At 34.5% G+C, this 17,168-nt stretch overlaps 1 protein-coding gene across 12 annotated transcripts in view; it reads right to left on the bottom strand.

The window, feature by feature from the left end:
- Nucleotides 1-14,560: 14,560 nt before the first annotated feature.
- LOC141389243 (diacylglycerol kinase theta) overlaps nt 14,561-17,168 on the bottom strand; it is a 140,167-nt gene continuing 137,559 nt past the window's right edge. For all 12 annotated transcript variants that reach the window (XM_073960513.1, XM_073960516.1, XM_073960499.1 and 9 more), the window contains one exon: nt 14,561-14,844. In XM_073960513.1, coding sequence (XP_073816614.1) covers nt 14,689-14,844 — 156 coding nt within the window. In that variant the 3' untranslated portion in view covers nt 14,561-14,688. The remainder of the gene's footprint in view (nt 14,845-17,168) is intronic.

Genomic DNA, 17,168 nt, shown 5'->3' with positions numbered 1-17,168 from the left:
TTGCGAATTTGTAGTTGGTCGGAGGTTAAAACACCTGGTCTCCAGCTTCACCCCAGTGAATGAAAGACTTGCTGCAATTCGATTAAAAGCTAAATTCTTCAACATCAACTTTATTTGCGCTCATGGTCCCACTGAAGACAAGGACGAACAGACCTGCCCATGACATTAAAATTATTCTATGCGATTTTAATGCCAAAATTGGAAAGGAGAATATCTTTGGCCCAACAGTCGGGAAATTCAGTCTTCACAGTGAAACATCTGACAATGGTATGAGGCTGATAGACTTTGCAGCTGCAAGAAACATGGTAGTTAGCAGTACCAGATTTAAGCATCTCGATATTCATAAGGGCACCTGACTGTCGCCAGATCAAAGAACAAGAAATCAAATTGATCACGTTGTGATTGATGGAAGACATGCATCAAGAGTGTTGGATGTACGATCGTTCCGAGGTGCAAACATAGACTCGGACCACTACCTTGTTGCAGCAAAGGTACGTACCAGATTAAACGTAGCAAACAAAGTGCGAACAGACACAACACGGAAGTTGGACATCGGTATGCTGCCATCACAGCGGGTAGCCACAGCATATTCCACTCAACTGGCCCAACTGCTTAATCAAAGCATTGCTCGTCCCGATAACATATCAGGACAATGGCAAAACATTGCCCACTCCATGTAAACAGCCACAAAATCAGTACTTAGATACCAGAGACCACCATCAAGGAATCCATGGTATGACCAGGAGTGTCGTGCTGCTATCGAAGAGAAAAATGGGATATATATGGCTACTTTACCATCAGTAGCAACGCGTAGCGCATGATAGAGATATCGGGAGAAAAAGACAGAGGAGAAACGTCTTTTCCAAAGGAAAAAGAGAGAGATGGAAAAGCGGGAGTGTGAACAAATCGAGATGTACAGGAGACAGAATGAAGTCCGAAAATTCTACCAAAGAGTGCAACATCAAACTGATGGCTTTGGAACTGGCACATCCTCCTGTAGAGACCAGCAAGGTAATCTGGTAACTGATACAGATAGTGTGCTAAGGACATGGAAAGAGCATTTTTCTAAACGGTTGGTATCCAATAGTAGCGAAGTCGACGAAGATACCACAGATCCATTCCCAGAAGATGGTATTGAATGTAAACCACCCGGCCAAGATGAGGTAAAGACAGCAATAAAGCGGCTGATGGATAATAAGGCAGCAGGAGCTGATGGCCTACCAGCCGAGCTGTTTAAAACCGGAGGCGACACGCTGATAAGGTGTATGCAACAGTTAGTTAGCTCCATCTGGCAGGAAGAACGCGTACCCGACGATTGGAACCTGAGCATCCTGTGTGCCGTCCATAAGAAAGAAGATAAGATTTTATGCTCCAACTATAGGGGCATAAGTCTTCTCCCTATTGCCTATAAGATAGTGTCAGGGATACTGTGCGAACGAATAAAGCCTATGGTCAACGAGATAATTGGACCATACCAATGTGGCTTTAGACCTGGCAAGTCCACCATTGACCAGATATTTACCCTGCGGCAAATCCTAGAGAAGACCCAAGAGATGCAGATCGACACATTTTACCTTTTTGTCGATTATAAAGCAGCATTCGACAGTCCCCTCCGATCAAAGGTATTCCATGCAATGTCTGAATTTGGTATTCCCGCAAAGCTCATCCGGCTTTGTAAGATGACTCTAACTGATACTAGGTCCTCAGTTAAAATTGGAAAGAACCTCTCCGAAGAATTTTGTTCCAAAAGAGGTTTCAGACAAGGAGACAGCCTTTCGTGTGACCTATTCAACATTTTGCTGGAAAAGGTAATACGAGATGCAAATGTCAAAAGAAATGGCACAATTTACACCAATAGCCACATGTTACTTGCCTATGCTGATGACATAGACATCATGGGACGATCAGTAAAGGAAGTAACTGATACCATTAGGAAGGTCGAAGCAGAATCTGCGAAAGTGGGTCTGGCGGTAAACGGCGAAAAGACCAAATTGATGGTGTCGACGCGCAAAGCGTCCATAGAGCTCGGACCAACCGTAGAAGTTGGTACCTACAATTTTGAGGTAGTTAAAGACTTCGTCTACCTCGGCACTGCCATAAACACAACAAACAACATCAGTTGTGAAATAAGAAAAAGAATTGTATTGGCCAACAGATGCTACTATGGATTAAGTAAGCAATTTAAAAACAAAGCCACATCTCGTCAAACAAAAATAACACTATACAAAACGCTGATACTACCCGTGCTAATGTATGGCTCCGAAGCATGGGTACTTGCGCAAGCAGATAAGGCAGTGCTTGGTGTGTTTGAGAGGAAAATTCTTCGAAAGATCTACGGGCCGATTTGCGTTGACGGTGAATATCGACGTCGTATGAACCACGAGCTATATAAGCTATACAAAGACATGCATATAGTTAAACGTATCGAGATGCAACGATTGCGTTGGCTAGGCCATATCATGAGAATGAGCGATGATGAACCCGCTAAAAAGGCGTATGAATACATGCCACATGGCGGTGCACACAGAATCGGCAGGCCTAAGCTTCGATGGAGCACACAAGTGGATGAAGAAATGGAAAGGCGCGGTATTCCAAAAAGTCAAGCGAAAAACAGAGAGGAATGGAGATCTTTTCTTAGTTCGATCTATGGAACAAATGTTCTGTAATGGGCCAACTAAGTAAGTAAGTAAGTAAATAATATTTAATTTATGAACATTTTTCCGGTAACTCACGAGAAGAAAATTTCCGAATGGAGTGCTGTTGGAGTACATGTCGAAAACTTAACTGGTGATGGGAAGACAACCCATTTAGCAGATGAAACAAAAACAGTTCAGCTTGGATTAAATGGAGAGCGGAGGAAACACGCATGTTTGCGATTGAAATTCAATGGAGGATTTTCATAATTTGTGTTAATGTAATTTCCGCAGAATGCCTGTATCAAAACACGTGCTTTGGACTGCCTCCTATTCTACCCCAAAGGGTTAGTTAAAATGCAATGCCAAAGGGTCAGTTAAAATGCTATGACAAAGGGTCAGTTAAAATGCAGTGCCAAAGGGTCAGTTAAAATGCAGTGCCAACGGGTCAGTTAAAATGCAGTGCAATGGAGTGCCTCTTTCAGTAGTCACGCTCTTGTAAAAATCATGGGTGAAAATGCATAATTTGATGCACTTCCAGATCACTTGTACATATCATTTAACTGCCTCTTTGGAGCAAACTTTTTGCTGGGTAGATAGACAGACGGAGGGGCGGACACACATAGCCAGATCGACTCAGCTCGTCGAGGCATTCATTTTGGTATGTACACTCCCGATCAATTCAATAGGTTTGATTTTTCTTCTTTTTATATGTTAAGGTATCTATCTTCAGATGTGTTCGTATTACAGATCCATACTATTTAGTTTTTGAGAGTCCTATACTATGCCAACATTCATAAGAAAAAACCTAACGGTGTTGCCATATTTTCGGAAAATATCCCAATTATAATAAAAAATGTATGTGCTTTAGTTTTGGCCGATACTGTAATTGTCGGTATAGGTCCATAAAACGGTACCTAAAGATATTCGGTATTTTGAAAGTTTTCGCCATATTTTTTAGTCGAGATTGATAAAATGTGATATTTAGTCTCCATTGTTGAACATATGTCCACGTTTTTAAGAATAGCCCTCATAGAACGATAACGCACAATTTTCGACATATTTTATGTTTTAGTCATATTATCCAACTGAAATATGGTTTCAAAATAATTTATGGTGGAGGGTAGAAAAAGTTCGTCCTACCGACACTTAAGCTTTGTTCCTTTACTTTTTTAATGGTAAGAGTTGTAAAAGAGAAAAGTGTCAAAATTGCTCAATATTGCTCTCTCAAGAACATTTTTACCAGAAAAGTAAAGGAACGGAAAAATGGTAGATCTGGTAGCAATGTCAAAAAGAAACATAAAAAATCAATTTTCGTCTTTTATTTCACAATATGCCTGTTCGATAACTTCTCAAGTAAAAAGTATTTGCAAGTTCCTGCAACTACTTGCAAGTTCTCCCAGTTCTCTTATACTGAACAAGTTTGTTATCGAACAGCATTTTGTAAAAGTTTGTACAAATTTGTACAAAATTTTGGGTTATCGTACAGACCTAATTTTTAATTTAGTTTTGTCAGCGTTCGACTTTTTCTTCTGTATTTCGTACATTTTTTTCTTCATTGTGAAATAATCGTCAAACAAAAGTCGAAAAATCAGTTCTACCATTGTTTACCTGCAGAAATTTGTCTGGTAGCCTGTGGTAGAAGAGAAAGGCATATGCGTCCTCTCTCACTCTCTTAAAAATTGCTGCCAGTTTTACCACTTTTTGGGGTTAAGGAACGCTTTGAAGGTTAAAAATGGTAACAAATGGTAAAAATGGTAACCTCAGGTAAGTAAAGGAATACAGCTTTACTCTACGCAATACTTACCAACTTCACACCTCCTATTATTCTTTTATTTATAAATGAAAACACTTACTGTATAGTAGTCTGTTTTTTTTTCTTTACATATAGTTTTTATTTTTTATAGTTTTTCTTTGTTTTTTTGTTTTAATTTTTCTTGTGGTTAATTTCGAATTGTTGTTAATTTCATTTCATTTGTTGTTTGTTCATTTAGTTGTTGTTGTTGTTGTTGTTCATCTTCTTCTTCTTTTTGTTTATTTGGATGTGTATGTTTTATAGTGTAGTGTGGTGTGGTTGTTGTTAAGTTTATTTTACATTTTTGTTTGTTGTTTTTGTAAATAGTTGTAGTTAGAAGTAGTTGTAGTAGTTTGTTCTTGTTGTTTGTGTTTCCTTTTCACATTGTTGTTGTGGTATTCTTCTTCTTCTTCAGAATTGTGTTTTAATGTTTGTTTCATTTTGTTTGGTTTAAACAGGAGGAATGATTTTTGTTGTTGTTGTTCTTATTTTGTTTAGATGAAATTTATGTTTTCTTTGTTTAGAGAAACTACAATTGTTTTTTTTTTGTTTTATAATTATTACCATATCATTTAAGGTATTTTTAGCTGTTTTTTTTTGTTTTTGTTAACTTATGCTAAATTTTTTTGTTTTTGTTTTAAGGATTTAAATTTTTTGGTTTTTTGTTTTGTTTAATGAAAATTAAAATATAGTAGTATGTTGTTAATGAGAAAATATATATGTATTAAGTGTTGTGTTGAAATTGAGGGGGAATTTTGGTGTTTTTTTATTACAAAAATCATGCAATCTCACAACGAATTTAAAATATGTACTCAATCAATCATTCTTTGTTGTTTTTGGTTATTATTTTGTTGAGAAATAATGACCAAAATTTGAAGAATATTTGGAAATATGGGAAAATTCTTTATTTTCTGTAAACCTTTTTTTGTGGTTGAACCCAGAACACTGTCAACTGGGAAAATTCAATCCAATCAGAAAGAGACTTAAAACTAAATTTTTGGGTTTTGTTTGAGAGGATAATTTTCTGAGTCAACTTTGCCTGGGCCAAAAAATAAAGAATTTTCCATATCTCACAAAAGGGCAGAAGTTGGTAAGGGCCCTGGTACACGGAAATTTCGATTGATTTTTGTACATTTTGAGCCCCTTAATTCGTTGTGTATCACCTGACTTTTAGGGAGTTGGAGAATGAGGTCTCTTGATGTGCATACCGGAGTGTTCGTGTAATAGATGTGCCTCTATGCCAATGAATTTTGTGGAATGAAAATTTTGAAATTATTTTAGGTCTCCCCACTAGATTTCCGTGTCTAGACCAGAGGGGAGTCATGCAAAACAATTTCAAAATTCTAAGTGATACTCGTTTGGGGTATGGATGGCTGGCTGATGAGGATGATTTTAAGATGATATTTTTTTAGTTAAAATATTTAAATTTTTCTTCATTTCATTTCTTTTGTAAATAAAATTTATAATTTTCATTCAAAAAATGTTTAGAGGTTGTCGAGTTTTAAAAAACATATTACTTTTAAAAAATTTTTTGAAATGTTTTTCAACCTCTAAATAAAAAATTTGTTTCTTTGTAATTTTCCAAAAAAAAAGAAAGAATTCAAATAAAAATGGAATTTTCGTTTTTGTTCATTTGAGAAAAAAATCCCATTTTGTTTAAGCTTTGAAAAAGGAAAATTTTGTTGTTTGGTTTGTTTATGTCCAAAGATTTTTTCTGTCATGTTGTTCTTTGGAATTTCTTTCTATCAATTCACATTGAGTTTGTTTCTGTTTTCTCAATCTTTGAGAATTTTCTTACAATAATGAAGAAAATTTTTGACAAATGCTGTGCAGTTTCTTTTTGTTTGTTTTTTCCTTGGCCAAACTTTCCTCTTAATTTTTCTAAAATTTTAACGTCTCAAATTGGTTGGTTCTTTCCTTACATTCCAAAATTAGCATTTGTTAATAATTTTCATGCAGTTACTGTATTGGGGTTTTTTTGTTAAGTTTGTAAACTTTTTTTGTTAAGTCAAATGGAAGCTTTTTTTGGCTTCTGTTGGTATATTGAAGAAGTTTCAATCTTTTGCCTTGATCTTGGGTATTAGAATATTCTTTTTTCCTTCTTCTTCTTCTTGTTTTTCTAATAAATGTTATAATATTTTGTTTAGCATTTTGTTTTCCATTTTTTTTTTACAAAGGTACTTCATGTTTGGTTCAATTTCTTTATGTGGGAATTTACTTCTCAGGTTTTTTTGTTTGCTTAATAATTTGTTGTAATGTTAGCTTGACTTGTTCAGGGGTTTCTTTTACATTAAAGGTCCTTTAATTAATTTTGTTTTTTGTGGGAAAAAATCCATTTATGTTTTAATATTGGTCTTAAAAAATCGTATTTTTCTTAAAAGTTTTCCTTTCCCGTGTGTATAATTTTTAATTTGGTTTCCAATTGTTATTTCCAATTTTTTTTAAATATTCATTTTAATTTCTATACATAGTGGTCTTCTTGATTATATTCAAGCCAAATTCAGATTGTTGTTGTTTTTTTTAATTAATAAAAAAAATTAAAAAAATATGCGAAACAATTTTTTTTTCAATAATAATAAAAAAACAAAACATTAAAAATTATTCCATAATTCAGGTTTTATTATTTAAAAAAAAAAAATAAAAATTTCCAAAAATTTTTAAATGTTAAAATATTAAAGTTAACCTTTTTATTTTATGAAGGTCATCTCGCCAACAATAATAGTTATTTTTTGGCCACTAAAATAAGTAGTCACTCTTTGGTTACTTAAAGTCTAAACCACTTATTTAAACATGTATTTTAGTGGAAAAATAACTATTTATTTCTGGCCACATGCTCTCCTTAAAATAATTGGTTAGTAAGGCCATTTGTAATGAGTTTGTTGTTACAAGAGAAAGTAGGACGAAAGCAGAAATATAATACACATTGTAAGAGAAGATGTTAACGTCAGAAATACCAGCGCAAGACATACTTTTGTCCGTTCCTTTGTTTGCACGCTAAAACATCTCATCCCAAGATTTAGCCGTGGTGAAAGGGATAGCCCTTATGGTCAAAATTCATACAAGATTTACAATTAACCCCATTTAGCATAATGTTTCAGACAAAAAGTTCGTTTATCGTGTAATTTTTTTTAATTTTCCTGTAGGCAAAGCTTATTCCGCCGTTTGTATTTAACTGCCAATCGTTTAAGTGCAAATTTTATTTCCACAAATCGATACTCTGCTAGTTTCCATATTTCCTCTCTCTCTTAAAATGAGAAAACATCGTTGTGAGAATCTATACACAAAACAAAACATGTGGCACTTTTACGCTGGCAAAATCGCCGAATTTTACGTTGGCAAAATCGCCGACGCGGATGATGAGATGAAAAGGCGCGGTATTCCAGAGTGCGAAGCAACAAATAGAGAGGAATGGAGATCTTGTCTTAGTTCGGCCTATGGAACAAATGTTCTGTAATGGGCCAGCTAAGTAAGTAAGTAAGTAAAATCGCCGACGCGAGTGGAGTAACTGTCCATTTTCAAAAAGCCATAAAAGAATCTACCGAAGTTAATCTCAAAACGTCTACCAAATTCGGACGGACTTTGTAGAGTCCTACAACAACAACGTTGTCTTTAGGGGTATTAACACTTCTTCCGCTTCTTAGGAAACGTCGAAGAAAATCTGATCTTCTGAAGATCAGAAAACTGCAAATCCGTCGAAGTCCACAAAATGCTAGAAGAAGTGAGCGAGAGCCTTGTAAAGCTCACAACAATGAGAAAAACATATGTTTCGGACTCAATGACGCACGTTCAGGGAAACCTCGTGCCGATGTTAATCTCAAAACATCAACAAAATTCGGGCGGACTTTATAGGGTCCTAAAACAACAATGTTGTCAATGAAGCGCGCTCAGGATGATTCAGTCACGGCGAAGAAGATTCCGGCCATCGAATGCTTCGGGGAAACCTCGTGCCGAAGTTAATCTCAAAACGTCAACCAAATTCGGAGGGACTTTATAGGGTCCTACAACAACAATGTTGTCTTTAAGGGAATTAATACTTCTTCCGGTTCTTCGGAAGCGACGGAGAAAATCTGGTGTTCTGAAGAATAAAAGACTGCAAATCCGTCGAAGTTCACAAGTGAACGAGAGCCTTGAAAGCTCACAACAATGAGAAAAAAACATATGTTTCGGACACAATGACGCACGTTCAGGATGATTCAGTCACGGCGAAGAAGATTCCGGCCATCGAATGCTTCGGGGAAACCTCGTGCCGAAGTTAATCTCAAAACGTCAACCAAATTCGGACGGACTTTATAGGGTCCTACAACAACAACGTTGTCTTTAGGGGTATTAATACTTCTTCCGTTTCTTCGAAAGCGACGGAGAAAATCTGGTCTTCTAAAGAGCAGAAGACTGCAAATCCGTCGAAGTCCAAAAAATGCTAGAAGAAGTAAGCGAGAGCATTGTAAAGCTCACAACAATGAGAAAAAACATATGTTTCGGACACAATACCACACGTTCAGAATGATTCAGTCACGGCGAGGAAGATTCTGCCCATCGAATCCTTCGGGGAAACCTCGTGCCAAAGTTAATCTCAAAACGTCTACCAAATTCGGACGGACTTTATAGGGTCCTACAACAACAATGTTGCCTTTAGAGGTATTAACACTTCTTCCACTTCTTAGGAAGCGATGAAGCAAATCTGGTCTTCTGTAGATCAGAAAACTGCAACTCCGTCGAAGTCCACAAAATGCTAGAAGAAGTGAGCGAGAGCATTGTAAAGCTCACAACAATGAGAAAAAAACATATGTTTCGGACACAGTGACGCAAGTTTAGGGTGATTCAGTCACGGCGAAGAAGATTCCGGCCATCAAATGCTTCGGAGAAACCTCGTCCACGACCTCACAACGGTATTAAAATCTCCACTAAGTAGAAAGTCCACAAGATGCTACATAAAGTAATGCGAGAAAACAGCGCAGGTTAACATCGAACCAGGAACAGCTAAACATGGCTAAATGTCAGGATGGCCAAGAGATTCAGATCTCCGGAAAAAGTATGCAAAAAAAGGAGCTTCCGATACTTCATGGAAACCTTGTCGTGAACCACGGTATGCTATGGAAAAAATTCCAGAATCCAACCCTCCTGGAAATCCTTACTATGAAGGAAATCCGCATGATGTTAGATGAAGCTCAGCTCACAATAATGAGAAACTGCTCTCTGGGGGCGCAAGTTTAGGATCAACAAGGCACGGTATTGAAAACCATCAACATTTCCTCCAATTCCTCGGAAACGGCGAAAAGGATCAAAACTCCCAAAGTAATGCCGGACAACAGCGAAGGTTAACCTCGAACCAGGAACGGCTAAACATGACTAAATGTCAGGATGGCCAAGAGATTCAGATCTTCTGAAAAAGTATGCAAAAAAACGGAGCTTCCGGGTTTCTGATACTTCAAGGAAACCTTGCCGAGAACCACGGTAAGGAGACTTTTATGCGATGGAAAAATTCCAGAATCCAACCCTCCTAGAAATCCCTACTATGAAGGATATCCGCATGATGTTAGATGAAGCTCAGCTCACAATACCGAAAAACTGCTCTCTGGGGGCGCAAGTTTAGGATCAACGATGCACGCCAAAACAAGGCTTAATGCCACAATAGGGGTATTGAAAACCATTAATATTCCCTCCAATTCCTCGGAAACGGCGAAAAGGATCAAAACTCCCAAAGTAATGCGAGACAACAGCGCAGGTTAACATCGAACCAGGAACGGCTAAACATGACTAAATGTCAGGATGGCCAAGAGATTCAAGTCTTCCGAAAAAGTATGCAAAAAAGGAGCTTTCGGGTTTCCCAAAGAGCAAAACATTGCAAAAATGAAAAGGAGGTTGTCGCCTTCTAGTAATTCGTGTAAACCTTGTCGGGAAGCACACAAAAGAGACTGCTTCGAGAAGTCTTTGGCAGAGTTGGCGCGAACACGAAAGAGCTGAGCCCAACCAGTGAATAAACTGGGCCCACAACGGTCTTGAAATCTCCACTAAATAGAAAGACCACAAGATGCTACATAAAGTAATGCCATACAACATCGAACCAGGACGGCTAAACATGGCAAAATGTCAGGATGGCCAAGAAATACAGATCTCCTGAAAAATTATGCAATAAAGGAGCTTCCGGGTTTCTGATTCTTTGGCAGAGTTGGCGCGAACACGAAAGAGCTTAGCCCAACCAGTTAATAAACTGGAAAGCCTGGGGAAACCCCGAAACCTGCAAAAGAAGAAGATGGCTGTAGAGACTAGCAAAAAGCACTACAATGGTGAACACTGTTATGCAGTGATCTGCATCAGGTGAGGGTCTGGCAGACTAAGTCGATCAAGAAGCCATTAAGGATTTTGTCGACAAGAAAACCTACTGGACCTCCTTCTGTAGGGGTATTGTCCAATACAACAACCCAGAGAATGAAAAAGAAGTTGAGCCCTCAGCAGAATCGATAAGAAAACCTGAGGATTCTTGCGAAGGAAACCCAAACCCAGCAAAAACGGACGATGACTGTGGAGACTAGGAGGGAGCCGACATCTTACGCTCCAAAATAGTCCCTACAAAGACGAATTCTTGGTCACAAAGCAAAAGAGGACGAAAATTGGGCATGGCCAAGAAAAGCTAAATTATAGGATGTCCCCAAGGGGATCTCGATCTACTTTGAAAGCGGCGAGAAGGATCAGATCTTCTGCTCCTAAATAAACCTCGTTGAAAATTACACAAAAAATAAGACTGTTTCGAGTATCCTATGACAGATGCTGACAAAGTGAATGCAGATTCCGACCGCGGAATTGTTTGGAAAGCCGGAGGAGAAGCTCCGGACCCTTCTCTAAATGAATACGACTGTGAAGACTAACAATTAGAGGCCAACTTACGGCAAAGTAGACAAGAAATACTACAGAGAAGGACTCTGTTATGCAGTGATCGACGCAATTAAGGGGTGTGGAAGACTAACCGAGACGTCAAGGAGCCATTGGAACCTCTATTGGACAACATTCTACAAGGGTGTTGTGCAATACAAACGAATTTTCAAAAGATCTAGGCTCTTTATTATTATGAGAAGATAAAACTTGGACCCTGCACCTTACACAAAGCTTGTCACTAAAGGGACAATGACGCAAGTTCAGAATGTACCAAGTATGGTGAACAAAGTTTCCTAAAGACCAAAACACGTCAAAGACGTCGAAGACAAAAAAATGAGATAGGCTACTTTCAATGATTCGAGGAAACTTTGTCAAGATTCACGCAACGATGACGGGTTCGAGAATTCTTTAACAGATGGTGGCAAAGTGAAACCTGATCGCGTCCTCGAAATTGGCTGAATAGCCCGCGGATTCTAAGAAAAAAAGCGGAGCTTCCAGAATTGGAAGATACAAAACACGTCAAAGACGTCGAAGACAAAAAATAGCTGGACGACTTTCAATGATTCGAGGAAACTTTGTCGAGATTCACGCAAAGAAGATTATTTCATGAATTCTTTGACAGATGATGGCAAAGTTAGACCTGATCCCGACGCGAAATGGGCTGAATAGCCAGCGGATTCTAAGAAAAAAATACGGACCTTTTATAATTTGAGGATCCATATCTTTCTTCCACTTCAGACTAGGAAGAAAGTGTCATCTCTTGGCAAAGTCGCCAACAAACTGCGAACTCAGTTGAAACTAAAGAAACCATTGAGAAAGGGTCACCAAACAAATTTTTGGTCACATTCAACTGGGGACCAATGGAACCACCAAAGTAGATGGTTCAAGGCTAGTTAAGTATACCATTTCACCCTTTTTGGTCTATAGATATGGAACTTGTTTTCATTGCTGATTCCGAAGTTTATCATAAACCCAACTTTAAAAAATGTGCATTTGTCTTCCGCGGACATTAATACCTGACCCTCATTGTGCTAGACAGATATTCTAACCATCGTAACACTAGGACAGAGATTTTTAAATTGGCTTTCTTTAAGGAGAATACTTCCAGAAAGGTATGACAGTCTAATTTTATTTAAAAAAAATAATTTTATTGATACACAGAAAAAAATCCGGCGATAAAAAAAAAATGTCATATTGACGAAATTCGATAAAATTATTTGATCACAAAGTAAAAATACGACTGATAAAATATTTCACATATTGACTAAAATATTTATCGATTTTTTATAAAATGTTTTTCATCAAGAAAATATTTTTTTTTCAAGCACAATGTGGAATATTTTGATAAATATTTTTGTCAATATGAGAAATATTTTAACAGTTGTATTTTTACTTTGTGATCAAATAATTTTATCGAATTTTGTCAATGTGACAATCGATAAATGCCGGAAAATCGATAAATTTTTGATTGAACCTTTGAATTTTTTTATCAAATGGCTAATTTTTTTTCTTAAACTGAAAAAATATTTCATACATTGACTAAAATATTTATGGATTTTTTATAAAATTTTTATCATCACAAAAATATTTTTTCCGTGCACAATGTGGAATATTTTGATAAATATTTTTGTCAATATGAGAAATATTTTATCAATTGTATTTTTACTTTGTGATCAAATAATTTTATCGAATTTTGTCAATATGAAATTTTTTTTATCGACGGAAAATCGATAAATTTTTGATTGAATCTTTGAATTTTTTTATCAAATGGCTAAAAATTTTTTCTGTGTACATATCTACCTTTACGAATTGAGGAAAATTTACTTAGAATCGTATATTTCTCATATGTTACAGTCAACCATTAACTGTAATCATCATTATCATCATGAGAGACTGAAATCCCAGAGAAAACTGAACACTATGGTTTATAGGAGGTCCCAAAGTGCATACCAGATTAAATGTTTTGAACCTTGAAGCATTCATCTTCTTGTCTTTGCGGAAAGTGAAGAATTGGCCGAATATATAAAATATTAAATATTTTTGTCAATTTGAGAAATATTTTATCAGTTGTATTTTTACTTTGTGATCAAATAATTTTATCGAATTTTGTCAATATGACAATTTTTATCGCCGGAAAATCGATAAATTTTTGATTGAATCTTTGAATTTGTTTATCAAATGGCTAAAATTTCTTCTTTGTCTTAATCTATGTAAGAAATATGCGAGCGCTGAAAGTGTCTATAAAATATAGGCGAAAAAGCTAACATACATATTTATTTCAAATATTTCTATGACGAATGGCTTTTTGTTTTTTTTTTTTGAAATTTTGCCTGTAAAGGCGAAGATAATTTTTTAATGATTTTTATTAATTTTCTCGTTTAGAGTTAAGCTTGATGATCGAAAATTTTTTTGATTGGGAACACAAATCAATGGCTTAGTTATATTTCTAAACAAATTACGAAAAATATCAATCTTTTCTTTTTAAATAATAAACCCTTAATTAAAAAAAGAACACCACGTTTTCCACAAAAAATAATTTTTTTTTAAAAAAAATTAATAATAAAAAAGTAAAAAATAAAAACTGATAAATTTTAATGTTTAAAAAATATATTTCTTTTGTAAAATTTCTTAAAAAACTATATAAAATATTTTAATTTTTTTTTAGAAAAATAAATAACTAAAATACTTTTACTACTTTATGTTTGGTACTTTCAAAAGCTCTTGTTGTTGTAGTTCTTCTTTCACTTTTCTGTTTTGTTAAGCTTTTGGGCAAATTTGTTGTTTGCTTTATTTTCTTTTTTGCCGCCTATAAAGTTTTTTTTAATAATCATAAATCTAAATTACATTTACTTAAAATTTTTAAGTTAAAAAATAAATATGTATAATTGTTGTTTTTGTTTTCTGCTTTACTTTGTGTGCGACGTTTATGCAATTGTTGCGCCATTGGAGTTTATTTTTGCATTTTATTTCAAGTTTCTTTATCTTCAATTAGAGCTATTTGTATTTAAAAGTGTTAATAAATTTTTAAGAAAATAAAATTAATAAAAAAATTAAAATAAATAAAAATATTTAAATAAAATAAACATTCTTAATATAATGGTAATTTTCTTTTGTTATAAAATTATTATGAACCAAAAAAATATTACAAAAAAATAATCACTGATGATTTTTTTTTATTTTGTCGCAAAGGTTGACTAAGTTGTTGGAATATGATGTTGTTGATGGCGTCTTCTTTGTAATAAAAGCGGTGGTGTACTGTTGCTTTTCTCTTCTTCTTCTTTTATATTTTGCTCACGCTTCACTTGACGTAGGGGGATGTTTTTTTGGTTTGTGTTGTTTTCCAAAATAAAATTCATTAACATTTTAAATCAAACGCTCGCTGTACCATATTCAGAAATCGGTATTATTGCTGGCAATTTCACTTTCCGAATCTCCCTCTGCTGTTGTGGGTGGTAATGCCAGCGACATCTGTTGGCCAGCCAGGGCCATTGAGGGTTCTGTATTGCGACGTTTCATTTTGTTTTTGACCTTTTTCAACATTGTCGCCTAGTTTTGGAATTTCATTAATTTTTTTATACAATTCGGATTTTACAAACACATTTTAATTAATGTTTTTATTATTATTTTTTAAATCAAAATCCATTATCAATATTTTTGTTGAATAATTTTTGTAAAAAAAGAGAAAAAAGATATTTTTTGTTTATAATTTTTTAAAATTTCAAATAAATTAATTGTTAATTTTTATTTTTTTATGTATTTGGAAAAAATTTAATTGTTAATTAAAAAACAAAAAATTAACGGTGCAAAAATTCGCAATTTTTTTTCGAAATTAAATTAAAAAAAGATAGCATATCTTAGAATTTTGAAAAATCTGTTAGTTTAAAAATTTAGTAAAATTATTATTTGAAATAATAAAATTATTTAAAAAAAATCAAATCAAAGAACCAAGCAAATAAGGATTAGATTGTCTAATCAAAATTTGTAGCATATTAATTTAAATTTATGGTTTAAGTTAAATTTTTGCTAAGCTTCAATCGTCTCTAAAAAGCTAAAATTTATTAGATGATGCTTTGCTTAGAGCACTAAAATGTTAGTAGCAGTTATATCTAAGTGAAAACTATAGCAGCTTTAATGGTAAAATTAAAAAAGAACGACAATGTAAATTAATGTAAATTTAAAATGTCGAAGATATTTAAACAAAATTATCTCCTAAGTATCTGAAATATAGTCCACCATACAGATCATGTATTTTGCTTGCAAATAAATACCTATTAAATAAAAACTCATCAAAATACAGTTAATTGAAATTGTATAAATGTAATCACCCTACTGTCATGCCCTCAGCCTATGACAGGGAAAGAAATAATGGGGAATAAGATCGTAAGCTAGTTCTAAATGTAAAGTTTTGAGATCTTATACTCGGAATTCCTTATCTTTGAACATGTGGACTTGTCCCAAAAAATAAGTTACACCGTATTACTTAGAGCCCCAATGTCTACATACACAGAAAAAAAATCCGGCGATAAAAAAAATTATCATATTGACGAAATTCGATACAATTATTTGATCACAAAGTAAAAATACAACTGATAAAATATTTCACATATTGACTAAAATATTTATCGATTTTTTATATTAAACTGATAAAATGGAATATGTGGAATATTTTGAAAAATATTTTTGTCAATATGTGAAATATTTTATCAGCTGTATTTTTGCTTTGTGATCAAATAATTTAATCGAATTTTGTCAATATGACAATTTTTTATCGCCGGAAAATCGATAAATTTTTGATTGAATCTTTGAATTTTTTTATCAAATGACTAAAATTTTTTTTCTGTGTACTATGAACATTCTAAAAGCAGACAGAAGTAGGACTTTATGTGGATTTATGCTAAACACGTTTGGAGTTTTTTGATGGAAGGTATCCATCTTAAATATAGTCCATCTCAAAATTTTACCAATATTTGATAAAAATATTATTGTGTGCAATGTTTAAATTAAAAAAATATATATCGCCATGATCAGGACCACAAAAATGTCTGTGGTAAAAATGTATGAAGGATCCGAGAAATATCCCTAAATTTAACTTACGTCAACACTTTTAAGATCCCTAAATTTCGCAATCACCAATCAAGAAAAAAATATTATGTCATGATCAGGATCACGAACTTGCTGAGGTAAATAATTATGAGGGAGCCGAAAATGATCCTTGAATTTAACTAATGTGAAGATGTTTTTATTTGTTATGGAAGTGAGTCGATTGAGATCTAGTATTTGTTGCTCATTTGTAGTGTTACAGCTCACACTATCCATTTTTGATTTTTCAAAACATTATATCAGGAAGTATGGGCTTCCACAAGAAAACAAAAAGAACTATGTGCTGAAAAAATTCTAAACGATCCTCAAAACAGCAATAAAATAGACTGCGGCAACATTTTTGAACATTGTGGGAGTGTAAGCTTTCTTAAAAATATTTAGAGGGTCCGAGAAAGATTCCTAAGTTTCACTTACGTGAACATTTTCATTTTTATGGAAGGTAACTGAAGGAGTGGTCCGATTAAGATTCGCTGACTCATTTGAAAAGTTATAGTGCACACTATCCATTTTTGAGATCTTTCGAATCATTATTTCAGGAACTACGGACATCGTCAAGGAAACAATTAGAACAAACCGATCCTCACAAAGGCATTAACATGTACTGCCGCAACATTTTAAAATTTTTATAGAGTGTAGCCCATCATCGAAATTGATTGACAGAAAAGTTTATGATATGCAATGTTTAGACCAAATCGGATGCAGCATTCGAAAGTTTGGTCGGTGCGGACGACAACCAAGGTAGTGTTTATCATATAGATTTCGGGTCATTT

Source organism: Musca autumnalis, unplaced genomic scaffold (assembly GCF_047663935.1).
Source record: "Musca autumnalis isolate F117 unplaced genomic scaffold, ASM4766393v1 scaffold_1, whole genome shotgun sequence".
Taxonomy (NCBI): domain Eukaryota; kingdom Metazoa; phylum Arthropoda; class Insecta; order Diptera; family Muscidae; genus Musca; species Musca autumnalis.
The sequence above is the reverse complement of the archived record's forward strand: the minus strand, read 5'-3'. Positions and strand labels throughout refer to the sequence as shown.